The sequence below is a fragment of the Thunnus albacares genome, chromosome 6 (genome assembly GCF_914725855.1).
Source record: "Thunnus albacares chromosome 6, fThuAlb1.1, whole genome shotgun sequence".
NCBI lineage: Eukaryota > Metazoa > Chordata > Actinopteri > Scombriformes > Scombridae > Thunnus > Thunnus albacares.
The window spans coordinates 29562019-29587356 of record NC_058111.1 but is presented as its reverse complement, the minus strand read 5'-3'; the positions used below and the strand labels follow the sequence as shown (position 1 = coordinate 29587356).

Below are 25338 nucleotides of genomic sequence, written 5' to 3'. Positions count from 1 at the left end.
TATATCTGTTGATGCTGGAAGATCTTTTGTTGTACTGCCAATTCAGAGGGAGGTTGTTGCAGCCAGTAGCCTCCCATATGAAAGTGAGCTGGGCAGATAACAAGTCATCTTGTAAATGAAGTCTGACAGGTGCTCCAGCATTCCTTCAAACTCTACTGTAGCAAAGGGAGGTTAACCCTTTCATTCCTGTGCTGTTGGTCCTCCACATAACCAGAATATGGTGTAGCAGATGGCCTGTTGCAACCCGCCAAGTGATATGCCTTAGAGGGCAAAGACATGTGCCATTGAAACTAAGTTTCAGTCAAACTGGTTTTGATCTGACAGTCCTGACTGGTACATGCTTGTCTAGCCCAAGTTGGTGTTCTCCCTTGGAGCAAGTGTGCAAGTGTTACCTTTTTTCATTTATGCTGTTTTCCTGATAGCCTCACACCCAGGCTACATGATGTGCTTATAATTACTTTCCTTCAACCAAGTTGGATATTTTTCAGCATGTGTAAGATTGCTTCAAGAAGTTTGCAATGAGAAAGTGCTAAAAAAATGCTTCAAAGCAATTTAGAAAATGAGCAAACTGAGAATTAAGTCATAAAATCTTTATTGCTACATGAATACGTTGCTTACAGGTCAGTCACAAGTACCCTCCTGTGAATCATTCCCAGCGGGAGCTCCTTGTATAAAAGCAATGACACGTGTATAAAAGATCATTTGAAATAAATATGAGGTACATTTTTGTCATTGCAAATTCAGATTACCATACATCAGTCTTGTAATAATAGGTCATAGTAGCCCCAGTAAAATGAAGACCCTATTGACCAGTATAGAGTTAACAAGTCCAACAGCTATATATGTGGCAAACTTGTACGGCACTTCAATCTCTTTCCTCCTCCTGGCACTCTGGTCATTATTTGGTACTTTGTACCATGAATACAACACCTGCAGACTCACTGTTTTCACCACCTGCCGAGTTCCCACCAATACTAAGACTCCCAAAAGGAAGCGGGTGGCGCCTAATGCCAGTACATTTAAGGTCAGTGTGGGTAGAGGTACAGGCAACACCCCTTGGGGCTCAAATGTCTGTCCCAGCTGCTCATTTACCCAGTATCCAATAGAGCACCCGGCTCCTACACCTAGGATAGTGGTGGTGTCCGCCCGGGTGGTGCTGTAATGGTCCAGCTCTGGATACGTGTAGCTGAGGAAGAGGGGCAGTACTAACGCCATGATGGGGGAGATGCGGCTGGTGAGCTGGAAATGGTCGAAAGTTTCCCAGTAGGGGTATGTGAGAAACATAAGGACGGCTGAGATCAAAGCGCCGCAGATCACATCCTGAAAACAGAACGACAGTATTTCATCAGGAACAGTTAAAGCAATAGTTAAACATTTTAGGAAATATGCTTATTTTGTCTCTTGCTAAAAGTTAGATGAGAAAATCGATACAACTCCAATATTTGTCTATTTAATTATAAACAACGGGCCTGGCACTATTTAAAGGTAACAGAATCCACCTGGAAATGCCTGAAGGTTAAACATTAATACATTATAGTTTGTTTAAAACATAAATAAAAGGGTAAAACTACAGGTGGTTGTTTCACAGCTTATGTGCTGGACTATTTCTTCGCCAGGCGCAGTGATTTGTTGAAGTCTGGTCACTGTGCAGGGGAAGTCACTACCCTACAGTCAGTCCCTCAAAGGGGTCCTTTAACGTTCATGCAAAGCATTTATGTGGATAGTTTCAGGACAGAGGTTACAGAGATACGCCCCTTGATTTAGCCTGTCAAAGAGTTCGTAACACAGAGTGTTATTATCTTCAAATATAAGGCCTTCATTCCAGGGTACCACTTTTGTTAACACTTACAGCTCCATCTCTGGTGATATTAAAAATTTGTTAAAAAAAAGGAAAGAAAATCACTGGCACATTCTATCGAGTGTTCCCCAGGTGTGTCATGCCTTTTATGTTTCATCATAAGAGGTTTCCCAATCTGAGAGATTATTTTGTTAAATCCAATTTGTCTGTAAAGAAAAGAAAAAGTTTTTTTTCCATTCATATTCCAAATGGTAATTTCCCATGTCATAATTGCATCTCTGATCAAAGGGAACACATTTGCATATCCACGTGTTGTTTATATGCAATTTCATTTATGTTGGTAAAACCAAAAGGGCACTAGAACAACAATTTGTTAACATAAATGTGCTATTCACAACATAGACATGAAATATCCAGTCAGCATTTTAATGGGATCAGATTTATAGAAATGGAGGTGGTTAATATGCCAGAACATGGAGGAAATAGAAACACACTGTTGCTCCAGAGGAAAGCTTTTTGGATTGATTTTTTTTTTTTTTGCATACTTTTACACATAATGATATAAATTATGAATTAATTTTGTGAAGATTCACAGGGAAACTTTGGATTTTGTTATATCCTTGTGTTGCTATTGAGATTTTTTAAAAGGGCTATTCCTGGTCCTATTGATTTCATACACCAGATGTATTTTGTTAGCTAATCCAACTAATGTCTACATATGACGCCACTTGCATGTGTCTAACAGTAAGCATGCTGAGGACGGGCTTTGCCAGAAACGTTCTGTGCATTATATAATATTTCCTGCATAAATCGTGGTCAGTTTGTCTCTTAAAGCAGTGTGTAATGGTGAAGCTGCCCTGATAAATGTGTGCTTTAACAAAATTAATTAGAAGTAACTGTCACTATTATGGTGTCAGGATTTTCCAGTGAAAGGAAGAGCAACATAAAGTGCCTGCTGAATCAAGACTTCTGGGTCAAAGCCTCCACCAGACAGTTTAACTAGACACAGATATGAATAATGAATCCTGCGTTGAGCTTGAATGTTTTATGCTGTAATGTGTGTGTGTGTGTGTGTGTGTGTGCAGAGGGACTAGCTCACCAAAACTGAATGCATGCCAGTGTAAAGGCGGCTCAGACACACCAACGACGACAGCGTCACAGCCAGCAGCAGACCCACCTCGAACTGGAACTGAGACACAAAAACATACTTTTGATCAGTGACTGATACGTAAGTACCTCACACACATACACACACACACAATAACAAACATCCCTCCTTGATTAAGTGATAAAAAGATGAACTCCGTGAAAGTGGAATGTTGTGCGTCACATGTGCCTCAAATTCCTAACATTCCTTCATGCAGGCCCAACAGTCATCCTCTACTTTTTTTTTTTTTTTAACCTTCCTTCACCCATCCTTCTCTTTTTCCTGTTAGTTTGTGATCAAATTATCCATTCATCAATCCTCTTAAAAAGGCGACATGTAAGTCTTCTCTCTGCCAGTTGTCCACTCTGGCAGCTTGACGTACTGCCCGTCATCAAGTCACTGCTCCTTTATTCCTCTACTGTCTCCATCCTCTCTCTGCCCTCCCTCCTTTACCTATGGCCGCAGGTTTTGTTCCCCCCTCCATTTCAATAACAGTAAGAAGAGAGGCCTTGTGTATTCATTCACCTCCTCCACCCTCCCCTCCTGTGCCACCCCCTGCCTTTTTTCCTGTGTCTTTTCCTGTCTTTTGCAGCTGGAAGCCTATTCACTGGTAGTTCATGAAGAGAGTTTTTTTTTGAATGGCCACAAAGGATGCCGGGGACAGGAGGGGGTCACTCTGTGATTGACTGTTGTGACCTCTGACCTGCTCCGGGAACCGGGTGAGTTGCCCCGAGGCCTTGTGGCTATTCAGGACACTCTGCAAAACAGCCCACTACTCATCTGTAGCTATGCGTTCTCTTTTCTTTCAGGGGAATCCTTGAGGAATTTCAGACCAAATGTAAGTGCTCTACTGTACACGGGTGTCTCGGGTTGTTGAGATGATTTCTCTGACCTTGAGAAGAGCGCTGTAAGAAAATGTGACAGCAAATAGCTGAAATGATCCAACCACAAATCAGCCCTGACAGCTGCAGAGCCTGTAAAGTACTGACTGAAGGATTCAGCAGTCACTCAGTTCTTCATTAAAACACAGAGCTTGATTAAGACAGCCTATGATTGAGCCACTGAGTGTTTTATTGACTTGGCAGTAGAGTAGGAGACATGAAGAGGGGAAGAGTCGGGAGGAGGAGGAGGGAGGTGGAGACGTGAACTGACAGTCATTGACTCAGTTGAGTCCATCAGAAGACCAAACAGCAGCTCAACGGGTATAGCTGATGGTGACTGATGGTGACTGCTGGCCCCGCCCCTCCCTGCCCATTGTCCAACAGCTCAGTCAGGACTTAGTGATGGACAGCGGGGCCACTCCCCTCTTTCCACTCAGCTACCAGTGAGCAAGTTGCCATCCACAGGCTCCCAGTGTTACTTTGATTTGAGAGAAGCAGCTCAATTGGCTTGACCAAGTTAACATGGATTGGTGCCCTACTAATCTAAAGGAATCAATAAAATCCAATGGCAGTTAAATAGCACCACTAATGAGATACACAGTGTCAGAATTATAGTTCAACATCCACTTAGCCTCAGAAGGCAGAAGCTCTAATGAGGGAGAGGAACATCATTTGCAGCGGTGGCGGTAATATCATTTTCATAGTAATGAGCGGTGTAACCAATTACTATTACAATTTCAGCAATAAAATTAGAGTTACTCATCAAGAACAAGTTGGAGTGCAGCCACTTGATCTAATTTTCCTGACAGGTAAGAGCTCACTTAGACTGATCTGACTTACAGTAGGGTGTTGTTACTCATCATGTTTCTGTGTGTGCAAGTATGCCACCAATCTCTATCATTATTATTATTATTTTTATTATTATTATTATTATTATTATTGAGCAAAATCAAGTCTCTACAGCCATGCTAGAGGCTCTGTGAGGCAAAGATTTGCTTTTATGTAAATGCAGTATGCTAATATGCTCACAATGACAATGTTACTGTACCTGTTCAGCAGATATAATACTCCACCACCTTACTTTAGCAGGTTAGCATTTGCTAACCAGAACTAAACATAAAGTGCAGCTGAAGTTGATGGGAATGTCATTAGTTTTGCAGACAATTAAAATGTTGACCTGATGATGGCATTAGATTAAAAGTTGGGGCATCACTAAACTGATTATGATTCATCCTGAGGAGGAAATGGATGCTTATACCAAATTTCATTTCAATCCATCCACTAGTCGAGACATTTCAAATGGAAACCACAAATGCCAACCTCATGGAGGCGTCATCAGATAAAACATCTGTCATTAGTCATTAGGATACAGTTAATTCTTTGGCAACCATGAATGTCTGTGCTAATCAATTTCGTAGATAACATTTTTCAAAGGATAAGTGAACACTTTGACCTCCTGGTGGACCATGGGAATGTCTGTACAAGATTTCATGGCAATCCGTCCGATAGTTGTTGAGACATTTCAGTCTGTGCTGGACAGACTGACTGACAGACCAACAGACTGATGTTACCATTCATAAAGCCAAACTGTTACCGTGGCTAATAATCTAACCTCAAAGGTTCCACTGACTTTCTTTTCTGATTTTCAAATGTATTTTACTGCCTACTTTAGCAAATCAAGCAGGTTCAGGTGGCATCACAAGACCTATGTATGAGACTTTGGTCACCTGATCACAGTCTCCCAACAGCAAAGAATTTAATAACAGCTACTGGTGATGCTTACCTGTATCCTGGAGGGGGCGCTTAGTAAAAGTGTGAAGAAGATGGCGGTGGCAGCCATGGCGTGGGTGGAGGGCAGCCCGTATTCAGCATCGACACGTGTCTCAAGCTTGACCACAGGGGGTGAGCAAGGGCGAGGCAGCTTTAGCACATCCTTCATTACCTGGCCGATGTACATCACCAACTGAGGAAAGGGAAAGGATAGGTGCTTCTTTAAGAGCAGTCTTTTTTGTATGGTAACTCTCTAGTGCAACACTGAGCCTTGATTAAAGAATATAGAGGATTTAAATAGAAGATCAAATCTATGGCTAGCAACTAGATCTATCTGATCTAGCACTCTAAAGGTAAAGAACCTGAGAGATTCTGTCTAAGTAATTCAACCATCGCGGTGGGATATTTTCTTGTTTCCCAATATAGTTGGCTTCATACAGTATTAATTTATCATCTATACTGCTATAAAAAACAGTCTACAGCGTCATAACAATTATATAATAAAAAGTGAAACAGAAGAGCACTGTAGAGTGCAGCAAAAAGCAGAAATTAGAGATGGAAGAAGATGATAATAAAATAATGAGTAGAGGAAGTAAAATCCTGGTTAAGCTATGTTCTAAAACTAACCACACACTCTTATGAATAAGTAATCACCATTCCCACTCAATAAAAAAAATAAGAAAAAAATGCCAAGAGTGGAGACCCACCCTGGTATAAAGTGCAGATTCTGCACTCATACGGTAACAGAATCTATTGTAAGAAACTGAGAATTGAAGAAGGCAGGGTTTGCTGACACAGCGTCTTCAGTTGGATAGAGGGCTCTTGACACAATGACACAGTCAGTGTAAGGTGTACGTGTGGGGAGGTGTATAGGTATGGGGGTGTGTGTGTGTCCTGCCAAATGTGCTGCCTATTCTCTTTCATGAGATCCCCAGCGACCCTCGGAAGGGGCAGCCTGCTCCAGCTCCAGGTTTATTTAAAGCTCTGCCTTGTATATTTAATGAATGGCTGTCTTAGCAAGGAGCAAGGAGGCAGTGCAGAGAGAGGGAGCAGGACACTAATGTGTGTGTTTAAGGGAGAGAATAGAGAGGTTGTTATTACCATCTCTACTGACACTGCAATCAGGAAATGCTTGTTTCCATGGCAAATGAGATATAAAAGTAGGTCCACTGACCCACTCTTACTGCAGCAACTTGTAGAAAAAGAGACAGAGAGGCTTGTAGACAGAGAGACAGGAAAGTGAAAGAGGCAGAGATTGAAATTCAAGCCCAAAAGCATAGAGACACCTGAACATTAAACATGTAATTCCAAAACCATGGACTCCACTCCTGGTTTCAAGCTTTCCACAAGAGTTTGGAACATGGCTGCAGAGATTTGCTCCCCTTCAGCCACAATAGTATTAGTGAGGTCAGGCAGTGATGGGCAATAAGGCCTGGCTCCCAAAGGTGTTGCATGATGGGGTTGAGGCTAGGGCTGTGTGTTCTGTCTAAAATATCATCATCTGTTATAGCATTAAGATTTCCCTTATAGGAATAGTTTGACATTTTCAGAAATTTGCTACTTGCACTCTTGCCAAGAGTTATTAAAAGCTTGTTAGGCCTTCCACTCTCATGTCTGTGCATACAGAGCTGGAGCAAAAACACTTAGTTTAGAACAACAAAAACAGACATAACAGCAGCTCTAAAGTTCATATTCATTGCATTTTGTTTGTTTCATCTATATTTCGTAATTTCCCTCAGGATAAAAAAAGTATCTTATTATATACACAAACAGAAACATAACTAGCTAGTCTACAGTCTACAGCCATGCTAGCAGCTTTACAAGGCTGCAGTTAACTAAATGCTAAAGTCAGCATGCTAACATGCTCACAATGACAATGCTATCCTGTTGATTTCTAGCAGACAGAGGTTCAACAATTTAGTTTAGTGTGTTAGCATTCTAAGTAAAGCTGAGGCTGATTGTAATCTCAGTTTTTACATGTATGCTATTCGGTCATAAACCAAATTATATATTATATTATTATATTAAACAATTTAAATTTAAATTTTTGACCTTAACCACTTCTTGGAGAACTGTTAGCCTGGTAACCTCACAATGACGTCAAGACTCCTGGAAATTACTGCGCTCTGTTACTGTTCAAAGAAATAGTTATAACATGTAGCCCCCTGTACAACCATTTATATTTTATATTTCTGTTTGTGTATATGGCTTTAACAAACAATGAGTTAATTTGTGAACTTGGAGGAGCTAGAAGGTGAATTTAACACTATTGGAGAGAGCCAGGCTAGCTGTTTCCATCTGCCTCCAGTCTTTTTGCTAATTTAAGCTAATCAACTCCCTGCTCTAGCTCTATACTTTTACATGAGAGTAGTATTAATCTTCCTTATATTACCTTGGAACAACGGTGCCTAAATAGCCCCAAACCAAATGTCCACATACGTTTGGCCAGTGTAAGAAGATAATGAAAATGAAGAGAATGAGTTTTTTCTTTTCCACAATAAGTGCCTTGTTCATTCCAAAAGCTAAACCTCTCTTTTCCACCTCACCAATGTAACACTTATTCAAATATTTGCATCTACCTACACTACACTGTACCTACACACAAGCAAAGTGAATAATTGGTACCATGAAGTGGACAATAAACAGATGACACACAATGCTGAACCCATTAAGCACATCTGACCCCATCCACTCACCACAACTGTGTATTCATACAACAAGCCGTACTGTGTGCATCATCTACTATGTTCCATCCTCTGCCTTCAAACAATGCAGCTGCCCACCAGCTCAAGTGCTTGCATGATATGATACCCCCACCCTGCCCCCCTGCACTCACCATTAACACAAACATCATATTCAACTGCCTCTAGTACAGCCACTGTGCCAGCCTCTCATTGGTGTCTTTGTACCAGTTACATCAAAGGCCAGGCCCAGGGACAGTCTGGTCACATTAAGGGAAGAGTTAAAGTCAGGTCAACACACACAATGCACATACACACACACCCACTGGAGTGTGTATGTGTGCATGTTTTCTTATGAATAAGTGTATTGATCCCAGGCTAGTGTGGCTTTGGACTTTGATCTGTCAACATGTGGATCATGTGGAGTGAGCGAGAGTGTGTGTGTAGGAAAGAGGGGCTATTGCACAGGTCACTGTTTGTGTGGAGAACACACACCCGTGCACACACACACACACACACGTTTGTTTTTTGCCTATAGTGACATGATAGGGTTTGGTTACTAGTTCATATTTGTGATGCATCACACAGGCCAGGTAAAAAAAAAAACTGAACTAAGTGACCTCTAAGTGACTAAAAAATAGAGTTAGAATTCTACTCTCATACACTGTTGATAATATTTACACATAATAAGGATTATTTTGCACTTAACTCCAAATTGCTCCTGGTGGCTGTGCCATCAGTGTGTGAATGTGTGTGAATGGGTGAATGTGATTCGTAGTGTAAAAGCGCTTTGAGTGGTTGGAAGACCAGAAAGGCGCTATACAAGTACAGTCCATTTACCATTTACCATTTAAATTACAGAGCAACTACTTTAACTTTAGTGACTGTGGAACTCATCAACTGCAAATGGGTATTTTGGGAGTCATACTGCCGCCAGCCCTGCTAAACCAAGAAGTTCCTCCATAATATGAGTGTTAAGCCAATATCCCAAATCCCCGCAGCATAGTTTCTGCAATTTACTGAGATAGCCTTAATTAGGCAGCAGAATCTCTTGTTCTTCTGGGTCCAGTTTTAAAGTTGTGCTCAGTCTTTGCTGACCTGCTCATTGACTTACAATCCTCTTGTGTTCTTTTATAGAGATTTCTTTTTTCCAGAATAATGACACACACTCATTTACATACACACACAGTTTTGTAGAGGTTCTGTTAGAGTGGAGCAACTCTTTTCTGATAAATACAGTCTTTCACCTTATTTATAGTCTAAGCTTTGTTAATATTTTTTTTCTGCTTATTTTAAAGTATTATGAACATGTAGCATAATAAGGCTAATCCCTCTCTCTACCCATGCCTCTCTATCTCTCTCTACACTTTCAAGGATTAAAAAAAAGGCAAAAATGACAAAAATACATTAAAAAAAGTACGCTGGTAAAACCTGACACGTACCCCAGTTTATTTGTACCAACATACCAATATTCCTGAACTCAATGCTTAGTTTCTCTCTAAACATTCTCCAAATATCCATCTCTTAGTGTACGACCTATGTGTCATTATGTAAAAGTATAACCTGAGAGTCCCGATATTCCAAACAGCACAGGTAGGTGTATGATTAGCATAACGCTGCACTACAGTAATACCATATAACAGGGCAATGTAATTCATGACCATATGGTTAATGACAGTCATTGTTTTCTAAGTCAACCAAAGTCACTTTGCAAGTAAAGCCAACAGAGGGTAGTGAAGGACACAAGGGTAAGCGTGTGTGTGTGTATGTGAATGAGTGTGTGTCATTCATGGGCCTGTAATGCGTTTGCTCATGCATACAAGTCTTAATTTGCATGGGTGCCCTTCAATCGTTGGCGTGAGTTGTGTGTGTGTGTGTGTGTGTGTGTGTGTGTGTGTGTGAGTGTGAGAAAGATAGACAGGAGAGAGGAGAGAGCCCCCCATGAACCTTAGATAACTCCACCAGCACAATGGCAGGGTGCTGTTGGAAGTTAGAAGTGCGGGGTGATGAGCCCCGAGGGCTGACAGACCAAATGGCTGGTCCAGAGAGAGAAAGCTCAGAGTGCTGATGAGGCCAATAAAACACTCTGTTGGTAGACTAGGGGGAGGAGAACATGGGGTAAAGCTGGTAATGTCTAACTGGAGGGAGGGGAATGAGTGTGTTTAGCAGGCGAAATGGGGAGTGCGTGCATGTGTGTGTATTGGTGTTTATGTGTGTTTGAGAGGAGTTCACACAGGGGCCTGGTGCAGCCAAGATGCCAGAAGAATGCTATCTCTACCCCTGGGGGGGCCAAACAAGGGGTTCAGACACAGGGCACCCACCAAGCGCTCGGGGCGGGGACACAAAGGGCACAAAAACAAACTGCCCGTCACACACTCTGCAGGAGTGAGGGCTTATGGCTGTCTGTGTCTGTCTGTGTGTCTCTGGAAGTGTCAAATACACTCCTTCTGGGAACAAGTTTGACATGTTTTGAGGGTCTCTTGTATTGCGCTAGATTCTGTCAGAACAAACATCTAAAGGGGAGATCCAAGCAGTCTTTTTCCACTGATGTGTCCTTATGTGTGGCCTCTCATCATGTCAGGGGCCCCGGTCAGCCTGGCCCCGGTGGCCCCAGGCCTCGGGATATATGGACATGGTGGTGTCATAGACAGGTCACTGGAGGGAGTGAAGGATGAAAGGAGGTTGAAAGGTGAAGAGAGAGACGGAACTGCAGAGAGAAGAGAGGTGGCATTGTGTAACTGACGGACATTAGACTGGAGTCTGGCGCAAGAGCATGCTGAGGTGGTCTGACTGACATGTACACACACACACACACACACACACACACACACACTTTCTATGTCGCTGTGACTCACAGTCCACATGTTGACAAGGCGACGGCAGAGGAAGGGGTCCAGGTTCCAGTGTATGCAGGGCAGACAGGTGATGTAGAAGACTTCATGCCCCAGGCCGGCCGAGAACAGGAAGAGGAAGTGCAGCAGCCAGTTCCTGACTTCATACTGAGGCCTGCTGCAGCCCTGTACAGAATAAACACCTATGAACATGAGATACAGTATATAACAAAACTGAGTACACCCCTTGTCAATATCACTAAAATGTTGAGTATTTACAAATCCCTTCAATAATACAATTTTATTTGTTTTTAGACAAAGCCCAAGAAGAATTAAGCCAATTCACTTGAAAAACAGAATGTTTGACTAATTAATCTATAATCAAAGGTCTATATTTAAGAACAAACTGCAACAAAGCACACGCTTCATTAATGAGAAAATACTCTAAAGGTGTTCTATTGGATTCAGGTCAGGGCCATACTTGGCCAGGTCATAGTTTTCACTTTTTTCTTCTTTAAAATCTCTTTCTTTCTCTTGTGATTTTTACAGTGTGTTTGGGATCATTGTCATGTTGGAAAATTCCTCTCCTGCCAACCTGGGAGTCATCTTTTCATTCAGTATTTGGGTATATGAATTTGCATTCATAGTGCCATCTATAAATGTTATCTCCCCTACACCTTTTGCACTCACGCAGCCCCATATCAGCACACTCCCACCTCCATGTTTCATGGTCAGCACTATGCAGTCACTGTGGTAGTCCTGGCCAGGTCCACGCCAAACATGCTGGACCCTATCTGATCCAAACAAGTTTCATCTGACCAGAGAATGTGCTGCCAATATTCATCAGACTTCTTTTCATGTTCTTTGGCAAAGTTTAATCTTGCAGTTTTGTGCCATTTTGTGAGCAATGGTTTTCTTCTTGGACTTCGTCTGTAGAGGTTGACTTCATGGAATGTCCTTCTGTCCACTGTCTGAGCAGACACTGAAACACCAATTTCCACACATAATCCTTGTGCCAAGTCAGAAGCTCTTGCTCGTCTGTTTTTCAGTGCAAGGTTGCATAAATAGCAAATTGTGCGTATTGTCATTTTTTGAGGACGGCCACTGCACCTTCTGTTATTTGTAGTATGGGTAGTATGGGTTTCTTACTTGTTCAGGCAATTCCTTACCATGTTTCCTTACCATTATGTTTCATTAGACACAATCCAGACCTTAATGGAGAAAGTTGATGTGCTGACAGGTTCTTTAACCTTGTTCAGGAAATCTAATCTGTTTCTAATTGCAAATAGGATCAAATACCCTACACTTCACCCTAAAAACACTACAATAATTATAACATGATACAATTTCGAATCATTTAACATTTTAGTGATATTGTAAAAGGGGTGTACTCAGTTTTGCAACCATGGTATCAGGTATCATTTAGATATCCCAGCTAATCTTGCTGACACATCCAGATCATCTTTGCAGCTCTTTCCTCACATTTTGAGTCTGCAATTCAAAACCTATAGTTTGTCTTTACTCAGCTGATTTAAGCACATGAACAAATACAAAATAGCTATTGTTATTATGGTCATTGTCTTTGTTAAGTATCAAGATCCAACTCTAAAGGAGTAGTCAAGCAATTTAGTAGTGCACTTTCATGAAGTTATGGGACTAAGAAGAGGCACTTGAAAAGAAGAACGGTCAAAATCGATAGAGCAGAGACCATGTTTAAAGACACTCTTTAGGTGCTCCATTTACATGATCTATGATCATGATCGGAAGTTCCTAAGACAGAAAGTCTTAGGAGGACTGTGATCCTCCTCACTTTAATAGCCTGTCCAAGAAAAGGGAGACAGAGAAGAATGTAAACAACTTGTCATTGTGCAGATGAGGATCTGGGGGCTGACACAAACAGCTTAACAAACGGGAAAAGCCAGTCAGAGTTTGGTATGCACAATCTATGATAAATCTAAACCTTCATTTTAGTAAATTCTCAAATTTGTGTGGTTTACTCTTACTTCCTATATGTAAAAACTTTGACGTCAGTGTTATAGCTAAAAAAAAAGGGCAAAGCTGGGCTTTCCTATAAAAAAGGTCCATTCAGTCCTCTAAATTATTCACTAATGTTGTGGGAATCAAATGCAAACAGGCTATCTCACTCTAGCAGACGTTTTGGTTTCTTATTTTGAGTAAATTTAATTTTTAAGTTTCAGTTCACTTACACTGAGATAACCAGTTTTTTTGCAGTAAAACACTTACACCAGCGGTACATCCATTTCCCTTGTATTTATAGTTTGAATTGTTGTCCTGGTGGTCCCATCTCGTCTTCAGCTGTCCACATGGTTTGTCAGTATGGTCCGGGGTTGCCGGAGCGCGCGTCATCCCTTGGCTGTGATGCGCGGCTTCGACAAGGAAGAGTCCGCATCGTCTCTGGAACCCGGCCACAAGCTCCGGGCCATGGAGGTAAGCCAACAGCTCCAGCATGTCAGGTGAATGAGGCAGCAGTGCAGCTTGATGTGGATTTTCGTAAGCAGGATAGGTAATGTAAGGTGATATTCGCCCAGGCGGGGCGCATCACAAGGGAAGGGTGCAGAGCAGGTGCGGCTGCTGTGTGTCACAGGTGTAGGCGAGGGGGCGGGGCTAGAAGGGGCCAGACCGATCATTGGTAAACGTTTGCCCGACCTTTATACTGAAATGGTTCACACAAGTATTTATAGCAAGTGGAAGGAGGATTTATTGCACGGGCCATCCATGATAGCAAGGGGCGTTTGTGGAGTTTGTGTATTTACATTACCGAGAACTGAACTCAGTGATGTAATAAAAGACCTAGAAGGTAAGTAGACAGTCCCGTGGTCCAAAACCAGGTTGATGTGGGATTAAAACACGACAAAGATATTGATAAATGACAGAATAGAGCCAAATAAGGCTGAAAGGTTGGGAGCAGTCTGGGAAGAAGTAGGAGGCAATAAATTGTCAGTATTTTGAACATTTTGAAAAAAAAATTTCCTCAAATCATATATATCATAGTCCTCTGATTCAGTAATTTGTTGTTCCTCATTTGCTTGCCAATCATGTGCCAAAATACAGTACTTGCATGAGAAAGACTTAATGTCCATACATATGTGTGTATGTGGATGAGAGAGAAATAGGGCATGATGGAATTTAGATTTTTTTATTTTTATTTTTATTCCATTTATTTAATTTTATTAGCTTGTTTTAAAAAAAATATAGGTATATGTTTCGAGTAAAATAAGAGACTGCATGATCCTCCCTTATCATCATCAACTGGATGTCACAGGCTCTAGACTTGTTCCTGTTGTTACAGGGCTGTTATCAATCTCCCACTGACAGAGATCCAGTAATTGTTCGCTAATTGCTTAAAGTAATTTCAAAGCTGCAACATTTAGACCATCTCTGAGCAGATATACAGTACATGTTGATCTACTTAAAGCTCTCTCCAGGCATCATTCAGACTAGTGATGCTCAAAGTGGAGTCTTTCAGCAGGTTCTTGAATGTGCTGGAAAAAATGAGACACAAATTGCCCAAATTAGCCAGTATATAACAATGACAACACAGGGATCAACTCCCACCACTATTATGTCTCCCAGACAGTTATATAAGCATAATTTCATAAAAGGTCAAGATTCCTGCCTGGGTTTCTGGCATGTGATGCTTTATGTGTATGGGGACTGTTATGTGACCCCCTGATTCAGAACTATATTTCCCTCCACTGTATTCTCTCTCCAGGTCCTGAAACTAACAATTGATCCACTCAGCACTTGTCATGTCAACAAGCATTGATTTATCAAGCAGGTGATATAACTTTTAGAGAAATGAATCACAGGATATTTATCATAACATGTAAACAAACAATAATGTGCATTATAGCTATGTAGCTTTTGACTATTACAAAAAAATTGATAGTCCAGTCTCAGTGATTTTTACTTGATGTAAAACTTAATATAAAGATATTTTAGATAACCGAAAGGCAGTAATGAAACTTGTGTTTAAAAGTACCTTCAAGTTGTTGCAGTGAACAAGTAACAAATAGGGGATTGTCAAATTACAAGCCTCCGTGAAATATATGTTTTTCTACAGCACCATGCTGAGATGTCTGGAGCCTCCACACTCTTACATGGTTGAGAAAGCAAAGCCCCTTCCATTATCAAATTTTATAATATAGTTTACTGACACTGTTCTGTTCTTTCCCTTGTAATGCAAGACAAAGCATGTTTAAATGGAAGTTTTGGTGGCACATTGTCTGAGTTAAGATGCACTTTGTTACAGGAAACAGTGAATTGACGCCCCCAGTTGACCAAATTAGTGCATTCTATTGTCTGGCATTGTGTAGGCTATGTAATTGCGTGGCTGTCATAGCTGGTCCCCACACAGCAAGAGGACTGAAAAAAAACAACAACAACACACACACACACACACACACACACACACACACACACACACACACACACACACACAAACAATTGTGTTTCCATCTCTTCAAATGAAATTTCGTTGCCTTACATTCATTTCCTGGACACTTATCCTAACCTTAACCATAACCACCACATTCCTAACCCTAACCTTAAAGGGGACCTATTATGCTTTTCCTTATTTTCAGTCACATATATATATATAATGTTACAATGTCAGATGTTCATACTAAATGTGGCCAAAGTGTCAAATAATGAGGTAAACGTATGTAGAAGTAATCCTTGTGAGCAAAAAGCACTAGCTTCAGACTGCTCTGAACGCTCGGTTTCCAATGTTTTTTTCTACTTTCAGCCTGAGCCAATGTCGGCTTGTGACGGATTTCTTTATATGGTCATCTGCTTCACGCACAGCGTGCAAGTTCACTGCTCTACTTCGCTAACATTATGGTGTTTTCCATTGTTTTGGGGATAGTCATGCTGAGCCATTACTCAAGTCGAGCCCGCACGCTGTGAGTGTTTTTCTATCTCACAGCAGGGCAAAGTAGAATAAGTTGTTTACCTGTTGGAGGTGTGCTGGTCGTCTGCAGATCTTCATCAAACATCATTATCACTGCGGCTGTTTCTGCTTGTACTTTTCCTCCCTGCATTGTTTCTAACTGATCCGCTGAACAAAGAGCTCCAAATATATCTCCATACCTTGTGGCGACTGGTTTTTAATGCTGCTATCAAAGCGCTGCTAATTCAGTGAGGAACATGTTTAATATTCTGTAAATTCTTCGCAATAACAGTCTCCCTTTATTTAGTCATTTAAAAGCTTTTGATATGAAACAGTAAAGCAGGGAAAATGTTGGGTTTTCATCATCAGAAACCTAACATGACTCTGATACGACTGGCCAATCAGAACAGAGCAGGCTCATCTGGAGGGCGGGTTTAAAGAAACAGGAGCTAAGACTGCCCTAAGAGACAGAGGCTGAACTGAGGGGCTGAATATATGGCAAGTATAAGATTTTTTTTCTGTAGTTTTTTGAACTGTGAATCATGCAAAGCTACTCTGGTGGAGTCCCAGAAAAAAATAAAGAGCTGGAAATGAGCATAATAGGTCCCCTTTAACATAACTCTAACGTTACCTTAACTTTAAACCAAGTCTTCACCCTAAAATGAATGATTTACGTTAAAGGGACTTGCTTTTTGTTCCCATAAGGAAAGCGAGTCCCCACAACATGACTGTGTAAACAGATTTATAGATTTATGTCCCCACAACATGAGGAATACCTGGACCACACACACACACACACACACACACACACACACACACACACACACACACACACACACACCTACACACATATTCTCTCTCTTTCTCTTTAACTGGACTCTGAGGCGACACACCGCCGCCTCTCTCTCTCTCTCTCCTCTGTCTCTCTCTCTCTCTCTCTCTGTTTGTGGGATGCTCGGACTCTCTGGATGGATGAGCCCTAGCATCGGAGTCACCACCATTACATCATCCGTTCCCACACAGCCGAACACGAAACGAGAGCTTTTTAATATTTAACCGGGATCCCGATCATTCAGACTAGAGAAGCAGGCGCCCCGCTCTTCATAAAGGACGCTGTGGGGATTATAAAAACACATCAACAATGTCTGCGGGGATGATGGCGTTTCAATGAACAGGGAGGAGAGGAGGGGGCGAGGAGGAGAGACGTGCGCCGTCATCAGCATCTGTCCGCCAGCTCCCTTTGTGTTCACCGGAGAATGTGAATGGCGAAAGATGACATGGCAGAGGTAGATTTGGCATCAAACGGAGCGGAACCCCCCGGCGAGGCCTCCTCGGCGTTTCCCTACGAGGAGTACGAATGCAAAATCTGTTACAATTATTTCGACCTTGACCGCCGGGCTCCTAAGATCCTAGAGTGCCTGCACACGTTCTGCGAGGAGTGCCTGAACACGCTTCACCTCCGGGAGGAGCGGCCATGGCGCATCAGCTGCCCCGTCTGTCGCCACCGGACTCCAGTGCCGGATTATCGGATACAGAACCTGCCCAACAACACCAAGGTGACGGAGGATTTTCCGCTCTACATCGATTCGGACCCCCTGCCTCAGGACGCTTTGCCGCCGTACCCTCCCCCGCTGCACCCGGCTCTCGTCGCCCTCCGCCGGGAGGAGGCATCGGGGACATCCAGCACCAGCCAGGCGACTCCGTCCACCACCGTGTCTACGGCCACGACCCTCTCCCAGGACTCAGTGCGCTACGACAGCTGTCAGAGCTGCAAGAGAGTGGCACTGACCACCGGCTGCGTGTGCGTGATCTTCTCCTTTCTGTCCATGCTGGTGTTGCTCTTCATGGGCCTGATCTTTGTGCATAGTCACAGCATTCCTCCCTCGCCCGCGGGACCCATTTGCTTGTCGGTAGCCAGCATCCTGGCCATGTTCTCGGTGGTCGTCACATGGTTGATCTGCTGGCTCAAATACAGACCAGACCATGAGACAGGCCGCTCATCCGCCACCAGTAACTCCCGGAGAAACGCCTGATAGGCTGCTGGTTGTGACTATTGATGGAGATGTTGTACTGTGGGTGTGTGGTTATGTACATATACTGGCAACTGATACTCCTGCTCCCTTTACTTTTTCTAGGTATAAATATCGTCCTAAATGGCCTTTTATCAGTATAGCAAACACCCAAAGGCCTTCCTGCTGTTTGGAGCAATAGGCCGACACCAACATGATCCTTGATAATCTTTTCCTCCACTTGAAATTGGAGTGGGCCCAGTTGACTGGGTGTCCTGATGAGTGAACTTGTCCAAGACATGGACCACTTGATGTTGGGTAAAGCTGTGATTGGCTTGATGACTGAATGTGAAGTGCTTATTTCCAGGGTTTGACACCCTCCCCACCCTATCCTGATAAATAATATGCATATACCACTCTGCAACTCACTGTATGATAACTGTCCATGATGATTCACTCTTATATCTCAACAAAGCACTATTGTATTGTACAGATATTTGGCAAATGTTCACTTCTGAGTTTTCAGGTGATGGGCCTCCATTACAAATAAGTCGTGTCCACAATCCAAACTGTAAATAGTCCACGAGTACTAGAGAGCTGGTGAGTGGTTACAGGTTAGGTGTGATCAGCCTGTCTTGAAGACCTTCCTTATCCTTGTGCTTTAACTCGTCCTACAGGATGGCACTGTTTCCTCTGTCACAATGAAAACTGCACCTCTTCCAGGTTTTTCTATCTGGCAAAGCTCATAGGGATACAAAGTGATAGCTTGTGATTTTGACCCTGTGTTTGGCTACTTTTGCGCATGTTAGGCTACTGAAAGGTCAAGGCCATGCTTTTTGTTTTTACTTTCTTTTTTTTTTTTTTAATTGAAGGGACAATGTGTTTCTTTGACTTGTGTGCCTCACCTCGTTGCTGAATGAAGCAAACGTCACTGCAATCATGATCAAAATCATGCACGGGCCCCCCTGTAACAGACAGCATCCAGCTGCGGTGTCGGCAGGGATTTCCTCTTTCTGTCACATCATTTACACGTCGGAAGTTGAAAACAGGGTTTCCAACATGGAGCTGCCTCCCGCCCGGCACCTTTTTATACTTATGAAAAATGTGGGTCTTTGCAACTGGCTTTGAAGAAAGGTTGGGAAAGATATGGGTGTCTAAATGTGTTTTAACAGGTAATCCAGGCTAAAGTCCACCTTCAGCTGCTTCCAAGTCCAAGTTAACTCTTCAGCTTCCTTCAAAAGCCACATGTGAGAATCTAATGTAACTGTATCTTGACAGGTCAGACACAGTGAACAACTCATAAAAGGATACATTTGGTGTCTTTCTGGCCCCTCTGAGATTGTCAGGAGTGATAATTATCTCTGGAAAGAGCCCCATCAGCTGTGTGGCTGAGATTACAGTGATAAACTATACAGCCAGTACCTGCACAATTCAAATATTCAACTTTACCAAGCAAAACATAATATAATTTGGATTATCTACATTGTGAGTCTGTACCATAACAAACACTGAATTAACTTTTTAGTGAAATCAGCTTCAGACAACACAATAAAATCAAAAAAGCTGCAACTCAAGGGCCTGTTCTGGGAAAATGTAATATGAATATTACTGTGAACCGTTGGTGAATTCTGTATGTTTCATTGTTGCTACAATATATATAATTATTTATTTATAATACAACATTCTTGACTATGGCAAACCCTTGCATTGACAAACGTGTTGTGGTCCATGGAGCATGTGAATTGCACTCCTGCGTTATGCTCTGGCTCCCTGACCCTCTTGTCAGCATTTAAGTGTTGAGAGGAATTCAATTCGGACACCAAAGTGTTTTTTTTTTTTTTTAATCCAAGCACTTATTTCCCTTGCACACTCATAGTATCCCTACCTCACCGCTCATGGGGGGAAAACGCAAAAAACAAAAAACAAAAAAAACCCCCAAACAGTTCAATATGATTCTTAAATATAACCCCACTCAATCTGATTCCCACGCTTGCTTCAATCATCCTACTCAGCCTTTTCCCAACTTTTAGATGATGCACTTTCACCCTCTTATTTGACACAAGTAACGGGGTACCTTTGACTAATGTAAGCATATTGTATTTATTTCAGAGGACCTAGAAAATGTTGTTGGTTTTTATGAGAATCTGTGGGTGTTGTTAAAGTACCAAATGTATTTGCACAGAGAAATGGTCTTTATGTGTTATGCTGTTTTACATACATAAACACATTTCAGTAATAAAGGAAACGTGGATACCCATTGCATTTCTTCATTGTCTCAGTACAGCTGATAGAATAGCCTGTTACCAAGGCTGTATTTTATCATGCTCAGACTTACATAATGACTGGTAATAACTGAATATGATCCAACTTGACACATTTAGCATCCTGCTGTGCATCAAATATGCCCCCTACTGGAAGACAAAGGATGCTACATGCTGTAAAAAGAGTAATCCCACCCCTCAGTGTCAACTCTGTGTTTAGCTGCATTTCTCATGTAGGTCTAGCTGTGTAAACGTGTGGTGGCTAAAGCTTGATTAAAAGTAAATACTTTTTGCAGTACGTCCTGGATTCTGATGTACTCTTAATATCACAGTGAGATTTTTCAGAGTGTGTTTACCTGCTCATACAAGGCTCCCTTTTAGTTGACATAAATTAAGCCATTCAGCCACAAGATTTTTCCCTCATAAAAATCTTTAAAAGATTTTTTTTTTGCCCGTCGGTTTATAGAATAGATATAAACACATGCTCACCATTCACCGTCTAATTAATGGTTCATCTTTAGGGCATACACTGTATGTATTAACCGAGACTTCCATGCCCCATAAATTTAAGCTGTCACACACACAGCCTCAGAAATATACTTCCTTCCTCTCTTTCATACTTTCACTATAAACAAGTAAACAAGTCTCAACTGATTGGTCAAAGTAGGAAAACACTAAAGTCTATTGTTTCTGACAGGCTAACTATATTTTTCAATTAGCCACAGTTACACTCATTACTGGGAAATAGTTTGAGGCAAGTGTGTGTTTGCAAATCAGCCATGACAACAAACAAAATCAGACTACATATTTTTATAAGGAGGCTGGGCAAATTAATTGTAATGGACTTCATTAGACATTTAGATGTATTACTAGTTATGTAGACCAGAAATATAAGAGGATACTAGAAATTCACATTATCTACTCTCGCGCAACATAACGTGACGTTGTCAACGAACGCAAGGATTTGACAATATAATACAGAACGAAACCCCATCAAGTATATTGACTTATTTTTTCTGATGTTTTGTATTCCCACATGTCATACTTATTCAGTTTTCAGTAACACATCAAAACTATTAGGCTATACCATGAAACCCTCAGCACAACTTTTAAAACATTTAAACTGTGTCAGTAGAAAGTAAGTCGTATTAATAATATAGTAATAACTGTGTAATAAATTCATTTTAATATTTAAAAATGTATAAGTATAACTTACATAGATTTTACTACTGATAAAAACAAAAATATAAATTGAGCACAATAACACGTCACTGTATACTCACTTTTCTATCAAATAATATTAAAGTGATATAAAAAATACAATAAAGTGTATAAGTTCACTTTGAACACTCTTCTGTTCTACAGACTCACATATACAGTTGTGTTTTTTTCTTTACATTGCGTTTGGCAGGTACATCCAGTTGGTGGAAGAAGTAAAAAAGTAACAATAACAGAGTATAAAAATTCCTCATTACAAATAAAAATCAAGCATTCAAAAATGTTACTTAATTAAAATAGAAGTATTAGAAGCTAAATGTTCGTAAAATATCAGTAATAAAAGTACTCATTATGCAAAACTGCACTTCTCAGGTTGTGGTTTAGGCCTGTATTACTGCAATATTATTACTGAGCCATCATCGTGTAAGAAGCATTTATACTGTCACGGTGGAGCTGATTTTACAGGCTTGTATTGTTGCTTAATCTATAACAGTGCATCACACTTCATAAATTGATCAAATATTTTACATGCAAAGTCTTAATCTTCAAAGTAACTAGCTCCAGCAGTCGGGTATATGTAGTGGAGTAAAAAGTACAATATTCCCTCTGAAATGTAGTAGAGTTGAAGTATAAAGTAGCATAAATTAAAAATACTCATACGTCACATGCACAGCACTAGAGTCCACTACTGCCTATCACTGTATGAATTATTACCCCAACATGGTGCAATGGAAACTAATTGATTTGACAAATATGTGTTTGTAAATGCCCTCCACGCACAGCATGTGATGCAACTAATTTATTTCTCATCAAGCGAGATTTCTGACTTTGAATTTCATCCTCCGGTAATGGATTGGACACGGAGATTCAGTGTCGCTTTAAAAGAAAAAAGGCCGAGGTATGCATCATGCCTCTCTCTGTTTTCCATTTGCCCCCTCTGTTTTCTAGGCTGTAATATCCAATTTCAGTAAGATCACTGATACTCCCAAATCGACACGTTCGTCTGCGTAAAGACTGATGGTTTCCCCCCTTTAGAAAATTACTCAGAGCAAACATAACTCTCATCTCGTACAGTCCAACTATAAGTCAGCTTATTCTAAAATGTGTTCTGTCACTCAAACTGATGAAAACATTTAAAAGCGTTAACTATTCATTTTATTTGCATGAAGTCAGCAAAGGTTTCTAATAGCACCGCTCATTTGACGACAATTTGGCATGAATTATAGGCTGAAATAATGATCTACAACAATATAGCAATTAAGCAATTCTTCAAGGCTTATCAGCTTCATTACAAATGTAAAATCAGTTAAAAACAAACTCACATTTCCCCTCACTTTGAAGCCGTGTTATGACAACTTGCAGGACTCAATTATCTCTAGGCATGATAGTAATCTTCTGCCTGCAGATAATGACAGTCTCCTTAGCAGGTGAAAGACCCCCCCGTACGCGCTGCTTATTTTAAACCCAGCGTCCAGCCATTGTCCGCGCGCGTTTCTGACAGCAAAGACAACATTTGAAGTGCGTTTTGTCAGAAGCTGCTCAAAGAGGTGAATGTTAATTGAAACCTACAGTACTTAAAGCCTGTGGGATTCCTCTTCCCTGCGTAAATTAAGGTGAATGATAGTAAGCCCGGTGGGTCCCCCCCCGTTGGGGCCCCCGTTACTGCTCCGTGGCCCATAGGTGAGTGAGCTGAGACATGAAAGTGCTGATCAGGTGCGTGGGGAGCTTTTCAGTTGGTGATGTTGTTTTGCATGAGTCACACGAAGGTTTCAAGGCTTTGCTTGAACAAATTCAGAGGTGGGAAAAAAATAGTTCCGACTGCCCTTCCATCTACGGAATATTTTTTTCTATATAGGCGTATTTGATCAAAAATCTATATATTTATCGTTTTGTTTATCGTCTTGAATTCTACCTTGACTGCTTACTTAAAAGGCCACCTGGTCGACGTGAGGAAGGGTTGACCATGCTGCTGCTCTGCCATGTGTGCAAAATCAAGAATTAAATTAAATTAAGGAGAATTAAATTTGAATCAGGAGGCTTTGCAGCATGATTAAATTCAAAAACTTTTTTGAAAACCCTCTTTCTTCTTCTCATGAGGACGGCTTTCTTCGGCTGAAGGACAGTGAAGTAAAACGAGCTTTTGTCTGATTTCAAAGCTCAGGAGCGGAACCTTTGCTTCAGTGATTGATTAGGGACTAAGGATGCTATGACCCACGATACCCAGCTCCTAAAAAGAGAAGAGCACGCTGAACTTTAAAAGAAACAACACCTCTCTTCCCCATTCTCTTTTTTTTTGCGGCGGTGACAATATTGATCATGAGACATTTGGGGATGAATATACACACCGCTCTATAGTGACACAGAGCTAGACTGGCTTTACAGCCGCCCTGGCGTCGTATCCTGCTGTGGCGCACGTCCCACTTCGGACTGTTCTCGGCTGGCTGGAGCTCAGTCTGAAAACCACAATAAATTCCTTGAGTTGCGCACACTTTAGCACCATTTGTGTCATATATGAGGGCATGGGGTGGAAACAAATTAGGGGCCGTGAGCGATAGCATGCATTCAACAGTTTGGAGATGATATAAAGCACAATGGTGCGTGGTGAGTGGTGACAAAAAATTGCAATAAAGGAATCTCAGTGATTAATCTATTTTTGTTTTATCAGCTCAAGGTAAGAGTTACTCAGCTCGGTTTTTGCCTCATGAGAATATAGGCTATATAACTTACTGTACTATAGTTGAATAAGGTCAGAGTCTAGATTTGATTTTGGTTTAATTAATATTATGGAGAGCTGAGGCAAGCAAAATTCAGTGGAAACTGTAGAGCCGACAACAAAGTAATGCCAGGAACATTGTGCTGTGTGCATATGCAGTATGCCATATATGTGCAATAAAGTGACCAAATATGAAGAGTTTGTCAGTCAGTGAATTTGGTCTAATCAAATAGTAGATACATAGCTGAAGTCAGTTGTAAAGTAATATATATATAAGTAATATATATATATATATATATATATATATATATATATATATATATATATATAAGTAAAATGTAATGCAACGAAATAATCCTAACGCAATGAAGCAGCTCAGCAGTAATTATATATTACTTTTCACTTTTTGCTGTTTTTATTATTTTATTTTGAGGCCACTAGAGTCGTATTGGACTAACAAGTGTTTCTAATATTTTGTCCACCTCAGTAAGATATATGAAAAAGTAAATATTGCACATGTAAAAGTTATAGAAATGTACTTATTATGTGTTATTGGATTGCAGTACACTTTAGGGCTTCTGTCAGTCAGTGTAGTAGACTAAATTCATTGAAATCAGGGTTACCATTAATCTATGGAGCCTATTAATTCCAATCCGTATTAGTATTTTTTAATTAGAAAAGAGGGGAAATGATTCATCAACAGTAATTTACTTGAAAAAAAACTCACATCAGGACCAGTTTGTGGGTCTGTGCAAAGTAGTTTAATGACAAACTCATATTTTACCACATTAACCAAATAATTAGGTTATACCTCGTCAGTCATCATATGTTGCTCCACTTTCCTGCCTGCAGTTCACTCGACACATAAAGGGATTTTGCGAGTATTTGGTGGTTAAACAGTACATGCAGTGACTCTCTGCCATAGCTTTTGCTTTAGTGAATTGACGCCCCTGTCCTGCCGGAGCAGAAATGTGACAGCGCCCGTGATTGGAGGAAAGTTTTCAGCTTCAGCCAATCACAGCTCACCGCCGCGTACCGGCTGTACCCACTCGACCAATCAGAGCCGGGAGCGCTGACTAGGAGAGAGAAGAGCTCCGCTACTTTTGACTGTCTCCTC

At 41.2% G+C, this 25338-nt stretch overlaps 2 protein-coding genes across 2 annotated transcripts; one reads left to right on the top strand and one right to left on the bottom strand.

Moving 5' to 3' along the window:
• Window positions 1–578: 578 nt before the first annotated feature.
• Window positions 579–13756, bottom strand: sgpp2 (sphingosine-1-phosphate phosphatase 2). The gene is made up of 5 exons (XM_044354053.1): window positions 13353–13756; window positions 11133–11294; window positions 5610–5789; window positions 2898–2987; window positions 579–1320 (listed from the first exon to the last, which is right to left on the bottom strand). The coding sequence occupies exons 1-5, from the start codon at window positions 13575–13577 to the stop codon at window positions 775–777; spliced, it is 1203 nt and encodes a 400-aa protein (XP_044209988.1). The 5' UTR covers window positions 13578–13756; the 3' UTR covers window positions 579–774.
• A 3169-nt stretch (window positions 13757–16925) lies between these two features.
• On the top strand, window positions 16926–20276 carry LOC122983441 (E3 ubiquitin-protein ligase rnf152-B). The gene has a single exon (XM_044353159.1). It carries the CDS (start codon window positions 17283–17285, stop codon window positions 18051–18053), a length of 771 nt encoding a protein of 256 aa, XP_044209094.1. The 5' UTR covers window positions 16926–17282; the 3' UTR covers window positions 18054–20276.
• Window positions 20277–25338: the final 5062 nt, after the last annotated feature.